Source organism: Drosophila suzukii, chromosome 3 (assembly GCF_043229965.1).
Source record: "Drosophila suzukii chromosome 3, CBGP_Dsuzu_IsoJpt1.0, whole genome shotgun sequence".
Classification (NCBI taxonomy): domain Eukaryota; kingdom Metazoa; phylum Arthropoda; class Insecta; order Diptera; family Drosophilidae; genus Drosophila; species Drosophila suzukii.
Genome location: NC_092082.1, coordinates 17631043 through 17651404, shown reverse-complemented (window position 1 = coordinate 17651404; position 20362 = coordinate 17631043). Strand labels below are relative to the sequence as shown.

The following is a 20362-nucleotide window of genomic DNA, read 5'->3' as shown; positions in this document are numbered from 1 at the left end:
CACCAATTCGTAATGTTTAAGTATTTGTCTTGTAAAGTACGAGATGCGGGGGTGGGGAGTTCGGGGAGATTCTTAAGAATCCCGATAATTGAGACTAAGACTATGCAAAAGTTTTTGTATTTTTGTATTTGATACAAAGCAAGCAGGAGTTAGGAAATGTGTGACGATGAGATGTTTTAGCCAAGTAAGGTCTATATTAAGCTAGCCCTAAGATTTCTAAGCATATGCAATATTTATATATATACGCATAATATTTCTAAAGAAAAGCAAAACGCAGAAAAGATGAGACATGCCTACATACATGGAAAATATAAAAGAAGATAATCAAAATTATACAAAAAAACAAAATTGATTTTTTATTTCTCGTTTGGTTTTAATCTCACATTTGTTGGTTGTGCAATCATCTATACATTATACATTTTTTTTATTTTGTGCATTATTTCGCGAATTTATCATTTGATTTACATATTTATTGGTCATTATTTTATCGACCTGAAATTTTTTCAACAGTTACAGAAATCTACTAAATAAGAGACATACATAATACTTTCCTATTTGTGAGACTGAATGAATTACTATATATACAATACTCGTAACTCATAGAAAAGACACCCAAGCTCCAGCAGCAGGCGCTTTTTATAGAGAGTCTGCTGTTGACTTGAAGGAACCCCAGACATTTCGATATATATTTTACCGAACCTTTTGTTTGAGCAAGCATTGTAATATATTACGATACGAATATGGATACATCTAGGTATATAGATATATATTTATACAAAGCACACATACATAAATACGTAGTCGTAGAGAGCTATAGCTATAGCTATTTATACATACGAACAACCAATGGCCTATGGTTAAAGCGCCCAACTTTGTACAGTAATTGAAATCTGTTTCAGGATTCAAGGAACGTGACGACACAACGTAAATTTAAATGGAGAATAAATGACTGCTTCTTAGTGTTATAAGTGACTCTGATTTAGGTCGAACACACTCACACACCCACTCACACACACAAATGATTCAAGGATCAATTCTAGAAATCAAATCCAAATATATATTCCATTATATATTCAATAAGTCTATCGTAAACCTTTATTGCAATCAATATTTCAAATGTATGAATCTATATAATTACAATTATCTATAATTCAGCCCTATATAGATCATGTAGAGCCTTTGTTATACAAGTATGTCCTATAAAATTGTTTCCCCCCACTCTCTCTCATATACACAAAATGTACAAAATTGGTTCTCATAAATAATTAAAAATTAGAAAAGGAAACAACAAAAACGCAGCGAATTTTATTTGCAATCAAAGCTAAGCCCAATTAAAATTGCAATTAAAACTAATCATTTTAATGTTCGAGATGGAGATTGAGTTTCTGTTTAAACCCACTTGAAAAAGAAAAATGTTGATTTGTACGAGCCTCGAGATATATACACGCTTATATGTATATCACTCACCTCTTATACCACAATAAACGAAATAATTGACTATATGCATATTTATACGCCAATTACATGCGAAACATCTAAAAAATTAAAACTTTAAAAACCAAATTGAGCAGAAAACAAGAATTATCTAATTATTTGAATGCAACTTAAATTCCTATTAATTATATATGAAATATCTCTATAAAATATCTCTAAAGAATCACAATTAATAACAGTACGAAAAGAATGAATAAATACAAAAATATTTCATACTAAAATGCTTAGATTTTCTACTTGAATAATATAGATGATTTGGGAAATGTTGGCATACTTTTAGGGGCTAATCTTCTTAAGGGCAGTTCGTATAATTTCGTATATCAGATAACTCTTCTTTATCAAATTAAATATTTTTAGGGATCAAGTCGTGGTACTGAATATGGTAGGATAGTCTAGAAGGAGTGCACTGTGCATTGCTTTAAGTTAAGTAATTAACTAAAAGTTAGTGAAACCCCATTTTTGTTGATATATGCATCTGCATTTTGTAAAATTTAATTAAACTCTGTGCGAATGAAGCTTATCGTTACTAAGAGCTCTTTGACGGTCTGTCACTGCAAATGGAAACATCAATCACATGTCAGTCAACAATGAAAGTAGGGCACTTCAGTGCTCACTCTCACATGCTAACCCCCCTGGACATGCAAATTGTGTGCGTTTCACGCATAAAAAGATGGCAACAAAAAACGTATCCTGATTATCGCTGGAAAAACCAGAGGGAAACGAGGTGCCAGGTCGGGTCAAACGCGTGCTGTGCGGATATGCCACATGGCTGGGCTAAATGGAGCGAATGCATTGCATCGCCCAACACCCCAACGTGCAACCCTCCCTCTGGGCTCTTTTATTTTCGATTTTGCATAGAATTCCGGCCTGGAATTTTCCTCATTTTCATGTCAGCCTTGATTTTCTGTTTGGCAACGTTTTATAGTTAAAGCGGATTATTTTCATGGCCATTGTGTCGGCGCCCCCGTCCACGGAATGTCCGGAAATGCCTCGAATCGCAGCGATCCTCGGAACTCGGAACCTCGGACAATGCCTGGCTGCACTCTTCCCCAACTTCGATGGCATTCTGTGCGAGTGCCAGGACGCCTTGTTAATCCTGTTCCAATTACGCGCATGTGAGTGCCTGCCTTTTCATCCCATCTCGCATCTCGCATCCCTAATGGGCACTTTCGCTATCCCCGCTGCCTTTGTCCCTTTGGCCGGCTTTGTCCGTCGACCACTGGCCATCGGATTGAGACCGGCTCAGCACAGCCAAAATATTGATTACAGACTGTGCGACGGCTGGCCCGGCTCGAGCCGCTCTGTTTTGGGTTCTTTAGCAGTTATTTATTGTTGATAAAAAATCAAACTGACCTTCGGTGACCCCTCAAAACATTAGCAGCGGGCGCCCTAAGGGCTTTCCCATACTTTTTATCATGTTTCGCCATCAATTGAGTCTTCAAATTACCTTTTTAGTTGCGTTTCATTGAGGAAATGAAAATAAATGTTAATGTTTTTTATAAGTTTAAGACCAGTTTAAAAACTACAACCTAAAATTTTTTGTAATTTTTAATGACGTTTGTATTTCTTACGCGCTTTGTATTTATATTCTTAATTTATTTGTATGAAAATAAAAAATCTCTTAACTTAGAATTTTAAAAAACTTAAAAGAAGGAAAATTTGAGGTAGTAAGAATTGATTGCTTAGGTTTTGTTTTTTGAAAAGTTATATTATTATATAGTTTATGCCATGTCGCCTTTCCAACACTAAGGCTATTGTACTAATAACTACATAAAATGTGTTCAACTTTTCTTAATGTGATATTTTTTTAAGATTACTAAGAATACTAATACTCAATTTGAGAACGTCATGATTTTCTCTGTATGCATAGTACGTATTACGTACGGAAACAGCCTTCGTAATCTTAATTTTCAAATGCAAATTTAAAATTTTTTAATTTTTTGCTTATCCAAATTCGTTTAAAAGAACAAAATTTACATTCCTTTTCTTAAACTATATAAATATTATTTATTAGAAATTAGAAAGAACCAATTTACAATACAAATTTCTGTTCAGTACACAAAATCTGATCTTGTAATTCTATCTATTCGAGCCACTTTCACTCAAAATCGGCCGAGTTTTTGCCAATTTGACGAACCACAAAATGTTCATTTGATACCTCCCTTGCACATTCGATTTGCGATACAGTTTCCGCCCTCGGATCCGCTGTCATCAATGGCATTGGTCATCGATTCGACATGCCAGCGGGGCACGTGCCGAAATTAATTGCATGCAAGCCGGAGTCGCAGGACTGAAAGGAAAGAGGGAGGAAGAAGCAGGCTCAGCGTTCGCAAATATGTTGCACAATGCAGCTTGGGGTGTACATCGATGTTTGTGAGGGGTTGAAATGCACCCAAAACTAGCAGCTGCCCGGCACGCGACTAAAGCGAGGGTTGCAGGCCGCCAGTTGCAGTTCAGTTTTTTATTGCAATTTTTTTGGCACTCGCCAATCAGGAGAGCTCGTTTTTTATGAGCTTCATTTTTTGGAAAGGGAACTGCCTATCAGAATTGTCCAGGGTTTTGGGGTGTTCAAATATTTCATGTACTAATTTGAAGTTATTAAGGCATTGAGTAAAAAATGGAGTTCACTCATTTTTTGATTGTAATTCATAAATATAATAAATAATAAATACTTAGAGCCTTGTAATATAGTTAGCTTTGACATACAAACTATATTTTGTATTTTAAAATCTTAAATGTTTTTTTTAATCGTTGAAGTCAATAATCTAAAACATACGAAGTTACAATTAGGCTTGTGATTAATAATCAATATCAAGGTTCAGGTATGATTCTTTGCCACTAAGAAAGTAATATATTTGATCATGTGTCAGCTTATGAATAGGTAAATATGTAAAGTTAAATTAGTTACATATTTGTTTATTTTTTTGAAGGTCGTTAGATAACAATACTTGCCAATATTAAAATAAAGTTCAGCTTAAATGCCACTTAAACGATTGAAATACTACGACAATTTGAAAAGAATTTTCTTTTTAAAGCTTTTATTTCAACATTAGTAATTTTTCAAGGAATACATTTTTTAAAAAATATACATATATGTGAATTTTTTTTATTCTTGTTTAATGTTTATATGTTGTCTTAACTACAGGCAATTCAATTTAATCACATCTTATTTAGACAAAATTAGTCAATGTTGTAGTAATATTAGACCAAATGATGTAAAATTTAATGGCCTAATTGTTCCAAATTTTACGTACAACAAAATATTAATTGAAAGCTAATGAAGCTCAACTGTATAACAGTTTAAATTCTCAAGTGTCCTGAAGGGCGCTCGGCTCACGCACTTTTTGAGTGCCAGATACAGATACATCCGAAAGTGTGCTCGGCATTTAGGGTCTATGGGTCTATGGCTCGAAATAGATAAATTGGGCTCTCTTCTAGCGCTCTCGCTATGTTTTTCGGTTTCTCTCCCCGTGATCGTCATGTAGAGTATCTGTCAGATACATTTACGCGTACTGAACACGCTCAACTCAAACCGAATCGAAGCGAATCCACTCAACTCAGCTCGATGTTTTCCACGCTCACCTCACACACACGCACGCAGGGTCGAATATTGTTTTCAAGATACTGAGCTAAACATTTTTCGGGCCTGCTGCGACCTTCCTAGAAATAGTCAAACGCAACGCGGAGTCAGTGTGACGAAGTGCGTCGTGCGCAGCGGCAGCGTTTTTCCTTTCCTTCCCCTCAGAAAACCCAAGAAAATCGAGAAAGCGCTGTGTATCTGTGTGAGTGCGGGCAGTGAAAGATACGGATACAGATACATCTCTGGCCACATGTGTGTTCGTTGGCAGGAAAACCATGCATTCACAGTGAATTTTTGAATAACAACGAATTTTGGAGCGCAAAATCAACCGATTTAAGTGAGAAAAGAATTAGAAAAAAAAAACAAGGAACGACAGCATGGAAAACTTACAGCAGGAAAATGGCTTGGAAAGGAGGACCAGTCAGAGTTCCACTTCATCAGGTTTGTTTAGAGTGGCATCGAGTGAAACTAATTTCTAACTAATGCATAAACGTCACAACAACCACCCCCCCCCCCCCCCCCTTGTTTTCTGTTCCAAAAAAAGCGACAACAAATTCAATACGAAATCTTATCAAAGTCGAAGCTGATTGGCTGTGCGATCGCCCTAATATTTGGTTTCTGTTTTTGTCTGTCTGTTTTTTCTTTCTGTTTTCATATACTGCGCAGTTCTTTATTCGCTGGCGTGTGTTTTTTTCGGTTTCTGTTGTGTTTTTGCCATTCGCTGATTTGATTTTTTATTGGCAAATGGGGGGGGTTCCTATATATTATATATGCAGAGGTGTCATCAACCCCCGAACGCTGACCGACTTTCCATCACCAACTCCACCCCTCGATCAAGGACACATCGGCAGTCCACCAGAGGATTATCATCGCCTCACTGCATTTGAGGCAAAAGATCTTCCAATTTCGCTAAGCTAATTGTACAGCGAAACCAGTTTGGGACTCTGTACCTATAAGAAAGGAGAAGGAAACCTTCCAAAGGATTATCCTAGTGGTGGTGGTTCGACCAAATTGTACGATTTTCATTCAATTAGGTTTCTTATCAGACGCAAAAGAATTTCCAAGATCTTAAGAGTCCATTCACGTTGTCGAAGGGAAATGTGAGTGAGAAAACGTTGGAGCGGGACTAGCGACCTAGAAATGCCAACAACCCCCGAAAATGAAAATTTTGATTTCAGATAAGCCAGAAAAGCATGAGAATGCAGTGCGAGTATCTCTATATCGCTGGGCGATACTACGAGTACAAGAGGCCGTTTCAGAAAAAGATAAGCAGCCACGAAATGGGAACGAGCGAAGTGAAAACAATTTATGAATGAATGAATGAACCAAACCGAACCGAACCAGCCCAAATGGATGGGCGTGCGAGTGTGTGTGAGTGAGATGAGCCCCTGCTTAGATAATGGAATGAATCCACTCCGCTCTTTCTGCTATTTCCAAATATGTCTTATAATAACAACGAAACCTGTTTTCTGCCCTCAATGGGAGTTGGACGTGGGGACGTGGAGGGCAACAGAATTGGAGGGATGTGGAGGGGGGCAGAACCTAACCCAAGTTGAACTTGCCTCGCGGCAAATGGGGCAAGGACACAAAACACAGATCCCGAGCTGTTCAGCTGCCTCTCTAACGCCGGTTCATGGCTCATTTGAATAACAAAACCTTGAGGAAAGGGATTCCCAGACAGGATATCGAATTGAGGCCCGAACTCAAGTTTCCTTTTTTATTTCAACTAGCGAATCCTGCAAATCCTGCGAGTCCTGCTGAGGAATGCGGCTGTGTGCGACTGGGCAAATGCAAATGGTTCAACGTGGCCAAAGGATGGGGCTTCCTTACCCCCAACGACGGCGGCCAGGAGGTGTTCGTCCATCAGGTGGGTACTAATAACTAATTGTATAATTTATAGGTTCATAAATAACAGAAGGGGGTAATTAAGTGTAGGAATCATTTGAAGTAGAGTGGATATCATAAGTACTTTTAGTTTTAGTCAAAAGATAAGATAAGTAGAGTGGATATCATAAGTACTTTTAGTTTTAGTCAGGTTTTAAAGTTAAGATCTGTATTAAAAACATAGATCTTTATTTATCTTAATTATAGGATGAATTATTAAATTTCGTTATGACTTAACTATTTCTAAGTAACAAAGATCAAACTAATACAATTGTGTAATAGGGTGGGTAGGATTCTACAGGAACCAAAATAAACTCTTATGATAATATATGGACTAGAATATTTAAATTAAATTAAATTCTTCAATGATTTATAAGGAACATTTGCACTAGAACACAAAAAACTTTTGAATAACTTAAAAATTAATATTTAAATCAATGTCGATAATCGAAATATTAAAAACGTGAATACCTTTTGTAATAGTGAATATTTTAACAACAAGGTTTCTTATAGTTAGTATGTAGGGCAGCTCTTCAATGGAGTAATATTAAACCGCTAATGTAACATCCTTTCAGAGCGTCATCCAGATGTCCGGTTTCCGTTCGCTGGGCGAGCAGGAGGAGGTGGAGTTCGAGTGCCAGCGCACGTCGCGCGGACTGGAGGCCACCAGGGTGTCCGGGAAGCAGGGCGAGAACTGCCACGGCAGCACCTACAGGCCACGCATGTGAGAGGCTCATCCAAGTTTCTGCCCCGCCCTTCGACTAATTTCCCGATTTTTAACACCCATCCACCCACAGAAATCGCCGGACTCGTCGCATGCGCTGCTACAACTGCGGCGAATTCGCCAACCACATTGCCTCCGAATGCGCTTTGGGTCCCCAGCCGAAGCGTTGTCATCGCTGCCGTGGAGAAGACCATCTCCATGCAGACTGCCCGCACCGCAATGTGGTGAGTACCGAATTCGGGATAAATTCTAGTTCCTATCCCAGGACTAAACCACCCTTTTGCAGACCCAAAACCACAGCAACAGCGACAACAGCAGCAGCAGTGAAGTCCCAGAGAATGCAGTCCAAGAGGCCACCTAGAAGATCGGAATCCAGGGTAATCCCTGCATAATGGATTGGTAGTTGGAAGTTTAAAACTTCTTTGACAAGTACAAAATGGAAATCTAAAAAAACACGCATCAAATCAAAGAAACCCACGTACAACAAAACTAGCTACTACTCTTAGATATTAGAGGGGTAGAACCACCCCGAAAACCAACCCTATGCTAAGTTTATCCTCTATTTTTATATTATTTTCTAGGAACTTATAGATACTAAGGTTTTTGACTAGAGTACAAGTAAATGAATTAAGTTAGAGAGCATTTCAATGGTGTGCTATCCCTCAAACAGAGCTTTTGCACCCTTGGGACCGAACTTAAAGCTCGCTGGTGATAAGAAAGTCCCGTTTGGCTGTCACGTGGCCACTGACAACAATGGAGCTTTTCTTGGGGCAACAACAGAATCACCATGAAAACGCAGAATCATTGTAAGCTGGAAACCCGAAACCCACCCCCCGGTATGCGGCCACCACCCCCCGGAAAGTGAAACAGTGTAAGCAGCAACAACAAACGGATTGGGCGAGGACATGGCCGGGAGGGGAGGAGAAAGTCCTGCCTTTCTTTTTTACTCTCTCTCTGGCTCTCAGCTCTTGGCTCTTAGCTCTTGGCCCTTTTGGCTGTTTTTGTTGTGGTTTTGGACGGCTCGCCATCAGTTTGCAACATTTTGTTCGGGGCTCGCTCGCCTTCCGCTCTCTATCTCTCTCGCGTTTTTTGTCCTTCGCCAAGGAAGCAGGAGCAGGATACCCAAAAGGATGCATCCCAAGCCAGAGTGGAGCTCAGTCTTAGTTGATCTCTGCCAGCGAATTGTTGTGTGCAACGCGGCGGAACCTTACATTTACAACATTTTAACACAGAAATAAAAATAAAAAGACCCAATTTAAAGGACAGCCCAAATCAAATCATCAACTTTAACCAAAAAACAATAACTTAGACAACTAAAAGAATTTCAACAAAGTTAACAAAGCGTTTCAGCAACAAATTTTCAAAAACCCAATAAATACAATTAAAACAATAAAAATTATAAACCCAAAACATTTGTACAATTTTTTTTTGCATAAAAAATAAAAAGTTTTTCAACGCATAAAAAAAATGAAGGAAAGGAAAAATGCTGGCGAAAACTAAGAGTTCAAGGTTAAGAGAAAATCTGCGAAAATGCACCTTTTTAACAGGGTCAAACAATAATAAAGCCAGCATCAACTGACAATAACAATAACAATAGCAACGTCAACGTCATCGCATATTCATTTGGGCCAAACCGCACACTCACAATCGCAATCACACTCACACGAGAGCACCAGCACACTCAAAGACACACTCACACATAGAATTTACAACCAGATTTACATGGGGAGCGCCTGTTATGTAATATCCTCCTTCTGACGCTGTCTCCTGTCATGTTCCGAGTCCTTGTTCCTTGTTCCCTGTCCCCATTTCTCGCGCGCGCGTGTGTGTGTGTGCTCGAGGGGGTGTGGCATGCCGTGCACCTCGGATTTGCTGCCCCACGGGTGCTAATTTGATTTAACTCGCTGCATGGGCACGGCATTGAGACATCGGGCCGAAGGACGAAGGACACTGGCCCACACTCCGCCCAACCCAGCTATTGGTAACTCATAAATATAGGGAAGCGCCGAGGTGTGTCTGCTTTAGTGGCACATGCAAATCGGGCCCAAAACAAACGCATATTACGCATACGCCGCGTGACCGATGATAAATTGACTGATATTTCACAAAAACCAGGAGTTATTGGGCTGGGCCTAATTAACGAATGTGTGTCATAATGCGACAGGCGTTAGTAGGTCAAGTAGATGCGATGCTGGGCGGAGGTTGGAGGTCGCCGCAGGTTCAGTGGGGGAAAAGCTCTGGCCAAAAGGGCAACCCGAGGACGAGGACGGGGTACAGGAACGAGGTGAGCTGAGATGAGTCGCGTTTTTCGAGAGCAAACTGTGCGACAAACGAGTGCGAGTAAATAAATAGATGGGCGTTTCTGGCCATTCAGACATTATTACACATTCGTCCCGTGGCCCTGGGTGTGTGTGGGATAATCTCGTCGCCTCTTCGCATTTCAATTATTTTGCAATTTTTTATCAAATTCTCAATGTTTTCCCACCACTCTATGTCTTTCTCTCTGACTGTCGTTTGCACCTCACTTTCACTTTTTTTCCTTTTGCCTCACCCACATTTCGAATTGTACTCGCATTAATGTTTTTGTCACTCCCTATTCTTGCACAGGCAATGTAAGAATGAATCTCTACTCTCTGTCTCTGGCATGATTCGAATTAAAGAAAACGAAAACTCTAACCTAAATCAGTTAATCTAACAACTCCATAAACGGTTTAAAGTTCCAACAACACAATGTACAAAGTCTAAACATGTTTAAAACTCCTACTTAACTAACAAACCAAAAACGAATTAAAAAAAACTGCAGTTTAAGTGCTTAATAAATAAACATCACTAAATCTTCCATATAAATTATAAAAGGTAAGTGTTTTACATTTATTTCTTAATATATAGATGTACTGGTTTATTCCAACGATTCTGAGTGTTTTAATTATATTTTAATGCAATCTTATGCGCACCACTTTCCACTTGAATGAATTAGTTCAATTAAATCAGACTTTTGTACATGGTTTCTTTTGCTAAACAATTGCCCTAGGGAGATCGACTCCACGACACAAACACGAATTTAGCTAAAAAGGCATCTTTTCAACGGCCACGTTCCAGGCGGGCAGTCCGCGGCAAACGTAAATGCAGCAGTTGTAGATGTTTGGCTCCACCTTGCCCTGCTGCACCAGCGAGAGAATGGAGCACAGGCTGCCCAGGTGGTAGTTGGGTTGGGCGTCCATGGTTGGCGGGTTTTCCTCCTTTCCTGAAACAAATATATATTTTTAATATCTCGTAAAATGTTGTCGTCAATTCCTAAAAGATTTAACAGTACTAGCAACGAACCAACCTTTAATAATCCCACTTTTGAGCCAGGACATACGATCAGTATGGGTCCAGGGCATCACTTTTTTATCTCCCGGAGACAACCAAAGACTCAAGACTGTCACCGAAACCGTATCCATATTCCCATCAAGGGCGGGCATGAGAGTGCCCACTATCGAGGGACACAAAGCTCCGTGGTAATAATCATGTGCTCCATATAAAGCGCTGTACAAGCCTGTGCCCAGCATCCGCGTAGAATCGCAACCAAATAGGAAGACCACGCTGCGAGCACGTGCACGACAAATAGATCTTCCATTAACATACTGCAGCCCAGAACCATGACCTGCGTATCTACAAATTAAACCATAAGCATTAGTCTCGTTTTTCGTATTTACACTAGACATCTTACACAAAGCAATCCGCCTGGAGGGCTCGCTTCAACATCAGCTCCTCGTTGGGCACGGTTTCAAAGAGATGCTGCCATTGGGATAGCCAGTACTCAAAGAAGCTGCGCAACCTGCGGCCTGAATTGACCAAATCCGCATCCGGATTTATTACACTCATGCCTTGTTTGACATTCGTTGTGTAGTAGCCATGCTTTATGTTTGATTTGTGATGCTGAAACAAACGCCAAAGGCAATGCAGGGATTTGACGCGGCAGAATTCCTGAACGGTGACTAGCTGCTCCCAATGTAGGTGGTCGAGGCGCTAAAATATTGGTATACACTAAATATAATAGCTTTTTTTCACTGTTAAAACCTTAAGACTACCTCATCTACCACCAGGATCGTGGGAAATCTCCTGCCCGCCAGCTGTTGGCGCTCCTCCAGTTGCGTCCAGTCACTGGCCAATCCCTTGAGCATGTCGTACACCGACTGTATCTCATTTTCATTGCTGGTTAGTTCGTAGCAGATGAGCTTGAGATCCCCGGCATTCAGTCGGTTGGCATGCATGGCGGCTTGGGAGAGCAAAACACGCTGGTGGGTGCTCCATTGATTAAGCAGGCAGAAATCATCCACAAGAGTATTTACAACCTTTATCTGCTTTTGGACAACACCGCAGTGATAGCGTTTGCCAAAAAACAGAAAGGCATAGGGAGAGATTATGTCCCGGAAGGCAGCGAGTAGTTTCTGGAAAAGATTACTTGTTGAGATGAGAGATTTCTTAGGTGTTAGGTATCCAACACACTTGCAGAAAGGCGTCAAAGGCATTCAGCTCCTCCCAATACTTTTGCTTAGCCTCCTTGCCCTTCATATTAAGGGGATCCACGGTGACCACTCGCCTGAACCTCTCCACCAGAGTGCTATATTCCCGGAAGAGATTGGCCAGATTTTCGTTGGAAAATCTCAGGCAAATGGGTCCCAATTGGGGGCTTCTACAATGGCGGAGCAGGGTGAGATATATGGCTCCATCGCTGGCGATTATCTCGTTGAACACGGAGTAGGTGGTGGCGGGATTGAAGCTTTTGCAGAGCTGCAGGACACACCATTCGTCGGGCAGGGTATGACATATATTCGAAATGCGGGTTAGACCCTCTTTAGGCTCCTGTGCATCCTTCAGAAAGTCCAGGTACTCGAAGGATTCTTTGGTTGCCTTCTCCGGTGGCTTCTCGCGCTCCATCCGCTGGAGATAGTTGATGATGTTCTTCAGGAACTTTTTACTAAGAATGATGCTTATTAAAAATACTAATCTTATAGCGTTCTAGCTTGATATCTTACCTTTTGTAGTCATTTTTCTCTTGGCGGGAGGCTGATTGTATCAGCTCCTCTGTTGTGGGTCGCTGATTTTCCAGCTCCGCCGCTTCGGTGAGATAACGCAGATCGGTGGACTGGAATTGGGCTTTAACCTGATAGTAAATCGAGTGCTCCACATTGCCATTGCGATATTCCTCATCGGCGCGAAGTAAATTGTATTCTACAAGGGGATATATGCAAATTAAAAAATTGCAAGAGGAATTTCCCAGTTACAGGGGCTGTTTCAGCACTTACCCTTCGCCTCGGGGCCTACATCCGCACTGGTAAAACCGGCCAGTATCTTTGCCTCACCACCGGCTTCCAGCATTTCCTCGTATTGCTTATATTTTTAATTGTTTATTTTCAAACTCTGGCGGCGTCGGTGTTTTTTAATCCACAAGTTGCCTCCTCCTCCTCAAACGATAACGATTGTTGCTTTCCAGCATTAACCAACACTAAACTATCGTTGGGCGATGGGCGATAGGAACTAGTTCGCGCCTGTGGTATTTTTTAGGACCAAATTTAAATTTCGCGGTAACAACCAAATCCTCTTCAAAAATAAAATATATTTTAAAGTAATATAAAATAAAAGTTATCTTCACAAAACAAATTTATATTTAAAACTTAAAACACTTTTCTTTATTTTATCTGCAAGCGAAATAAGTACGAAAGAAATCCATTTAGGTCTTCGCTGAAATGTTTATATTGTATTCATCGCTTTGATGTTCCTAAATTATCAAATGATAAGTAATTGTAGATATAACAGTTTAAAATTTAATAAGATTTGTAAATTACTTAGAAATGTTAGGCGTAACCGCGTGTAGTACGTATGGATTTTGGTGGTAGTTGCCAGCTAAAAGCTTTTTCCACGCTGTCGCTTATGGCCGTTCATTCATAAAAACATGAATTGAGATGAATTTGAAAGAGATTGCAGGTTAGCCGAAAAACAGATGTTAGGGTTGCCACGCCGCCCAAAGGAGGATGAGCAGCAAAAACTGCGCAGCAACCACACCCTCCAAAAAAAGGACCCAAAAATGGGCTAAATATTTTTAAAGGCTGCTTTTTAATCAGATATGAAGTATAATTTTTAGTTAATTGGATGGTTTAATCTATACCTTTAAACCAGACTACACCCGTTAATGACCTCTGGTTTTTGACAACCCTAAACCACACCCTCCAGTTGCCCTAAAAAGCCTTACGCAACAACAAAAGCCAAGCACAAACACACACATGTGCACAAAGACGCCCAATTATTGCAGCTATAAACAAAAAACAACAATGTTTTTGGCCATTTTTGGTTAACTTTTAAGCTGCCACTTTTTGTGGGTTTTTTGTTATTTTTCTGTTTTGATTTTGTGACGTGCTTTCTGAGCTCTGTCGCTGTCGCTGCCTCTGCCGACGTCAGCTGCAAACTGCAGTTTTCTAATGACGTCTTTTGGAGGCAGCGAGAGATAACGGTATTTAACCGATGCGAGTGGGTGGTCGAGTTTTAATAAAAGCTGAAAAAATTATTTTTTAATATAATCTATTTAACTCTGACTTAAAAGGGAACGATTTTGGAATCTCTTAAAACCTTTTTAAAATATTTAAAAACTATGAAAATGCAGGCGGTTAGAGCGAGTAATTACCGTTAGAGAAGCTGCAGCTGGTCGCTGTCTTGACTTGACGAAAGCTTCGTTAAATATTGAAATGGCGCAGCGGCAGAAAGGCTTTCTCTCTCGCTGTCGCTGCCGCTGTCCACAGCCTCTGCCGACTGCGGCAGCGACGCCGGCGTAAGCATCCTTTCTACTTATTAATTTTGATGTTGCTTTTCACTTTTACTTTGTGGGAACGTGCTGTTTCAAAGTTTAGCCTGGTGGACCAGTGTTGGAAAACAGAGGCGGGCTAGGCTTTAAGTGGGAATATCTCGCTTGATTGGCATGTTCAAAAAACCCCACCCCCCTACATTAATCCCTCTAACCAACCACCCACCCAATCAACCCCACCCCCCACCCCCCACCACTTTTAATTCACTGGCCTTTATCCTTTATGTTTTTTGGCTGCATTATTGATGTCGCTAACTCGGCACGTTCGTTGTCCTTTCCGCCTAGCAAATTATAACATTAATATTACATTAACACACACGTAGACACACTCACACACACACATACATATGCATTGGGGAGACATTAAAACTTTCGCACACAGCAGCACATGTAACGAAGGGCCAAAAACAACAAGAGCTGGAGCCACCCCAACAACAAAAAAAAAATTCAAAGAGAGTGTGTGTGTGTGAGTGTGTGGCACACATTCCAACAGTTGCAGCAACGTCGCTGCCGACTGCGCAGTCGGCGTCGCAGCATCCCTCTGCATTTGAGCGACTCAAAACGAATTTCGAAGTCGCCGTCGACGGTTGTGTCGCTATTTTCTTGCCTCAAAAATACTAACCTAAACAAAATAAAGCTCTTAACTAAAACCAAAAAAAAATAAAGAAAATTAAGTCTACAATAAATAACTCACCAAAGCAAAGCTTAAAAATAAAGAAAAATCCTAAGAAAAGCCAGCGAATAAAGGCGAACAAAAAGTGTAGCATACTTTTGTGCCCCCGTGGAAAAAACGCCCACGAGGCAGGCGAAAATGAATTAATCAAGTTGAATTCGAATAATAAAGATTACCCAACAAGAAGCGACATTTAAGTAAATTAAGGTGTGGTGATTTATGCAACTTTTTTGAGGCACACACGCAGCGAAAAGAGAGGGGGTGTGGGGGCTGCTGCGGGGGGGTCAAAGCCACTGCACATACCTCTAAGCCAAGCCACACACACACACTCACACTCGCTGGTGAGGAGAGAAGCAGAAGAAGAAGCAGAGGCTGAGGGCATACAAAATAAAGGATAACGACGGAAAACCAAGAAAGAAATCGAAATTAAAATATAAGCCCGTGGGAAGGGAAAGAGAGGAAAGGAAATGGGGGGAGGGGGTAGCAATTTTCGGCTGTCGCTGTAATTCGACGCTCATCTCCTGCTCTACTTTGCTCTCTTTCTCCGCTCTCGCCGCGCTCTTTCTCCTCTCGCCACTCTGCTCCTCTCCCGTTTCGTCAAGTGAAAACATTTCGTTTGGGCTTCGTCAAGTTTTGTAGGTATTTTGGCCACACGAAAATACCCAGCGCCTTCATCCTGCTCGTTTTCGTGGCGAAAAAAGGAAAATCTCGAGATTTTCAGCTCAAAATCACTCAAAAATACACCGAAAATTCCTCTAAAATATTGTGAAAAGTGTTTCTTTAATAATTAACAAAATTGGTTTCTCAAATACCCAAAATATAGCAGGCCAAAAACGAACTTTTTTTCGGTGGGCCGCGAAAGGCGTTGCCAAATCAAAGGCCACAGGATAAAACAACAAATTCCTAACTTAAATTCCAAATAAATCCTAATCGAAGGCACTGAAGTAAAAATTAAAAGATAAAATCAACTAAAAAAATATATACAAAAATTAATCATACGCACCGTTAAAAAGCACCAAGTATAAAACTGACTAAAAGGAAAACCTACAAGGAAAAAGCTAAGAAAATAAAGGACAAACAAAGGAATCAAACTCTCGAAAGCAGCAGCATCAGCAAAGAACATTCTGCTGCATAAATAATACACTCGACACACGCATACGTATACGCCATATAGGCCAGGACATACCAGCAGGATACCACACACACACAAACGCACATACGGACGGACGGGCAGGACGTGCTCCTGTTCTATTATTTAACTGCTTTCAACGTCAGCACCACGTTCAACCCGACGAAAGTCGATTGAAAGCCGCCTTCAACGGACCCAGCATCCCTCTCTCTCTCTCTCACCAAAAGAGAGCCAGCGAGTCCTTTGTGTGCACCAGTGTGAGTGTGTGTGTGTGCGTGTTGGACAGCAGGAGCGACGTCAACGTCAATCCGCTCAATATTTATACATTGAACCGAGTCTTTTGGCCCACGAGTCTCGCGGCCCTCACAACGCAGACGCTCCTGGTCCTCCGCTTGGGCCCAAAATAAATAACATCTGACAGCTGCCCAGAGTCCTGAATCCTGAATCCTGAAAGCACTTAACGGGCACAGCAAAAGGAAAATCGAGCAAAAGCACACAACGATACAATTTCCCCAGGAAAACATCAACCAAACTGAACGCGATCTTAAAACGAAAACAAAACAATGGGCGCCAAGGAAAGTGTCGAGGCAGCCGCCAAAATGAACGCCGATGGCTGGGGCCATGTGGAGGTGTGTATTATTTATAAAAACAAAGAAAACAAACTATAACCAACCCATAAATTCCGCTCCATAAATTTCCAAGCTACCAAATGGCAGGGAAAAGTTTTAAAATCAAGAACTATTTAAAAAGTCATAAAATAAGCTATGTATGTTTATGACACGTTAAAATAGGGAAAATTCTGAGTTCATTCATGTTGGTTCTGAAAAAGCTTATAAACATTTTATACCAATTCCATTAAAACAAAAATAAATAATTTTACATTAATGCTTTTTTTATAACTCTTTGAAGTAACTAAGCTACTCAAAGAAAAAGGTATTTAAAAAGTATTAGCAATTTAACTTAAACAACTTAAAATTTACAATATTACAATTCGAATTACAACAAATTACTTTTAATGTATTCCTTTTTCTTACATTTAATTTACTTGTGATGAACATAAAAGAATCTGTATAATAGTTATTACTTAGAAGAGTTGTATTCCCTATGTTGGTTCTTAACTTTAGTAACAAATCATTGCTCACACCAGATTCTCTTCTTAGATTTCCGAGTTTTCCCCTCCAAATAGAACAACAAACGATATGAACGTCAATAGCTAAACTAAAACAAACCACAAGATTTTTTTCTCTCATAAAAGTCGCCAAACCAAATCGTAACTCTTACAAAGTTGCTAAAGACTGCCACAACAAATCTTTATTTTACCAAGAACCGCCTTTTCAGTTCTTCTCTCCGCTAGAATCCTCAAAAATCCCCCTAATATTGTCAACAACTTGATGATCCATTTCGATGCGTCGCTCATCGCCCCAAAGTGTGTCAGACAGACGATCCCAATTGCAATTCTAATGAGAGTGGAGAGTGGCGTGGCGAGAGTGGATTGATTTTAAAAATAAATTTGACAACAACACGTGCGCCCAGCACGCGAATGGAGAGCACCGAGAAGACGGTCCCATTTCCCCCATTTTCCATTCTCCACTTTAGTTTTCCCTTTTATTTTCATTCCCATAACCACTCCGGATTCCCATAGATGTTCCCATGGTCCACTTGATGATCGCTTGCATGTTGCTCCGCCATATCTTGCCAGAGATCTGATCTCTCGAGCGACCCGAGAGCTATATGTGGGTGGTACGGCGCTCTCGAGACGCCAAGAGATCCGAATCCGAAAAGAGACCAAAGTCGCGGAGATGAAAATTCGTTTTGATTTCGATTTTCTGGCGAGCGTCGGTTAGTTGAGTCTGCGGCGTGCTTTTGTGATGTTGTTTTGGCTTTTTCAAGATCTCGTCAGCCCCGATCCGTAAACCGCAATTCGAACCGTTTCGGAAGCCGGCTACTGAATGGCCAAAACCGATTCATAAAACAGGTGTCTGTGTGTGTCGCCCTCTGGGTCAACTGATGTAAACAAACGTAGCTATATATAAATATATTTATATATATATTCCTATTTTATATCGATCGAAATGTGCTTCTTTGCTAGTGAACAACAAATGTGGCCAACATATGGGCCAGTCTGTGAATATTTATAAAATTTAATCCACATAAAAATAAATCCTACTCCATCTCACCTCAGAATTTGCCTTCCTTGGGGAGTGCAATGTCTGCTTGAGCGGTCTAAGAAAATCCAACGTGAAAACATCAAAGCACATTTTCCGCTTTTCATCGTTTGGCTTGCGTTGTGCATCGCTTTTGTTTTTGACACCTACACAAGTTTTGCGGCGGCGGGGGAAAATATTGCTGCACTAGCGTTCGCACCTCTCGGTCTGGCTTGATGATAATAAACTGTGGCGTGGGTTGCTTCAACGCTTTAATATTGCACAGCCAAGCTCCCTAAGCCTGAAACTTGTTGTGCAGCCTTCGCTTCGGATATTTTGAATTTATTCAATTTTATTGCAACTTAAAGATAGTTATTATTAAACGTCATCAACTTCCCACTTCTTTTTAACAAATGCCTTGAGATAATTTATCTTAAAAACATTTTTTTAAAGGTAAGGGTAATACATGGCTTTTGAGATTTCATTCACAAAACTTTAAGACTTTCAGACCTACGGGAATAGTCTGAATTTTTGTTTTTTTACACAGATAAGAAACTTAACTTTATTGTTGTTAAGGAAAGTATTAAAAAACAAGGAAGAACGCTATAGTCGAGTACCTCGACTATCAGATACCCGTTACTCAGCTATATGGAGATATGCAAGCAGCAAAGCGAGATTAAAATGCGCCACCTACCGGCGGTATACAGATTTAAGCGTTATGGGCGTTAGAGTGGGCGTGGCAAATTTTTTTTTGGATCAATCGATAGGTATCGACGAGACCAATACATTTCAGTTAAAATTTTTTATCTAGCATGAAAATTGTGGGCGTCACAGGTTTTCGCGGTTTGTGGGCGTTAAAGTGGGCGTGGCAAACTTTTTTTGGGTCAATCGATAGGTATTGGTGAGAACAATACATTTCAGTTAAAATTTTTATTCTAGCATCAAAACTGTAGGAGCCACAGTTTTGGGCGGTTTGTGGGCGTTAGAGTGGGCGTGGCACTGTGCTGAAACAAACTTGCGCTGCGTAAGAAGCTCAGGAATCTGCACGCCAAATCTCAATAGCCTAGCTCCCATAGTTTCCGAGATCTCAGCGTTCATCCGGACGGACAGACAGACGGACAGACGGACAGACGGTCAGACGGACAGACGGACAGACGGACAGACGGACATGGCTAGATCGACTCGGCTAGTGATCCTGATCAAGAATATATATACTTTGTGGGGTCGGAAACGCTTCCTTCTGCCTGTTACATACTTTCCGACGAATCTAGTATACCCTTTTACTCTACGAGTAACGGGTATAATTAATTTTTTAACATCTTGTAAAATAGGTATTACACGGTTCTTTTGTGCGTACAATTTAGAAGAATTTTTTTACACAAATTATCTCAAGCCTTCAGAGAAAAAATACACTCCAAAATATATTCGATCTAAATAGTAAAAGATGGGTTTAATAGCGATGTTTTATAAAATTAGTAAGTGTTTTAATATAAATGAAAGTAGTTATTTTATAAAAAAAGTCTCTAATAACAAGGATTATCTAATTTAGAAGGGTTCCGGTTTTTGGTGTTCTTAAGCTGACAGGAAGTGTGATTTTCATAGATCCGACTCAGTTTCTTTGCGTCTTAAGCTCTGTAGGTTGTCTAAAGAAAAGCCACAGGTCAATAAATCGAATATTTACAAATATTTATATAGGATATAATATAAAATAGAAATAAGACTAATCCCAATGGCTTGTTATTATTATTTCTTTCAGCGATCAAGTCGCTACCACAACCATCGGCACAATCAGCGATCACAGTCGCTGAATCGCGGACAGGCGCTCTCGCAGGCGGACGTGAGCGGCATGTGGTGACATCGGGGTGCCTCTGGTAAAGGTGAGTGCTTAACCCA

General features: G+C 40.4%; 3 protein-coding genes across 3 annotated transcripts; 2 read left to right on the top strand and 1 right to left on the bottom strand.

Moving 5' to 3' along the window:
* Nucleotides 1-5169: 5169 nt before the first annotated feature.
* Nucleotides 5170-8324, top strand: lin-28 (protein lin-28 homolog). The gene is made up of 5 exons (XM_036815159.3): nucleotides 5170-5515; nucleotides 6805-6941; nucleotides 7534-7682; nucleotides 7756-7906; nucleotides 7969-8324. Exons 1-5 carry the CDS (start codon nucleotides 5452-5454, stop codon nucleotides 8041-8043), a joined length of 576 nt encoding a protein of 191 aa, XP_036671054.3. The 5' UTR covers nucleotides 5170-5451; the 3' UTR covers nucleotides 8044-8324.
* Nucleotides 8325-10525: 2201 nt separating this feature from the next.
* Sse (extra spindle pole bodies like 1, separase) lies at nucleotides 10526-13148 on the bottom strand. The gene is made up of 7 exons (XM_017076606.4): nucleotides 12974-13148; nucleotides 12704-12899; nucleotides 12174-12645; nucleotides 11756-12115; nucleotides 11395-11693; nucleotides 11011-11336; nucleotides 10526-10926 (listed from the first exon to the last, which is right to left on the bottom strand). The coding sequence occupies exons 1-7, from the start codon at nucleotides 13044-13046 to the stop codon at nucleotides 10748-10750; spliced, it is 1905 nt and encodes a 634-aa protein (XP_016932095.4). The 5' UTR covers nucleotides 13047-13148; the 3' UTR covers nucleotides 10526-10747.
* Nucleotides 13149-15095: 1947 nt separating this feature from the next.
* LOC118877272 (uncharacterized) lies at nucleotides 15096-20346 on the top strand. Its single transcript, XM_065864896.2, has 3 exons — nucleotides 15096-15403; nucleotides 16020-16954; nucleotides 20226-20346. The coding sequence occupies exons 2-3, from the start codon at nucleotides 16889-16891 to the stop codon at nucleotides 20322-20324; spliced, it is 165 nt and encodes a 54-aa protein (XP_065720968.1). The 5' UTR covers nucleotides 15096-15403; nucleotides 16020-16888; the 3' UTR covers nucleotides 20325-20346.
* The last annotated feature ends 16 nt before the right edge of the window (nucleotides 20347-20362 follow it).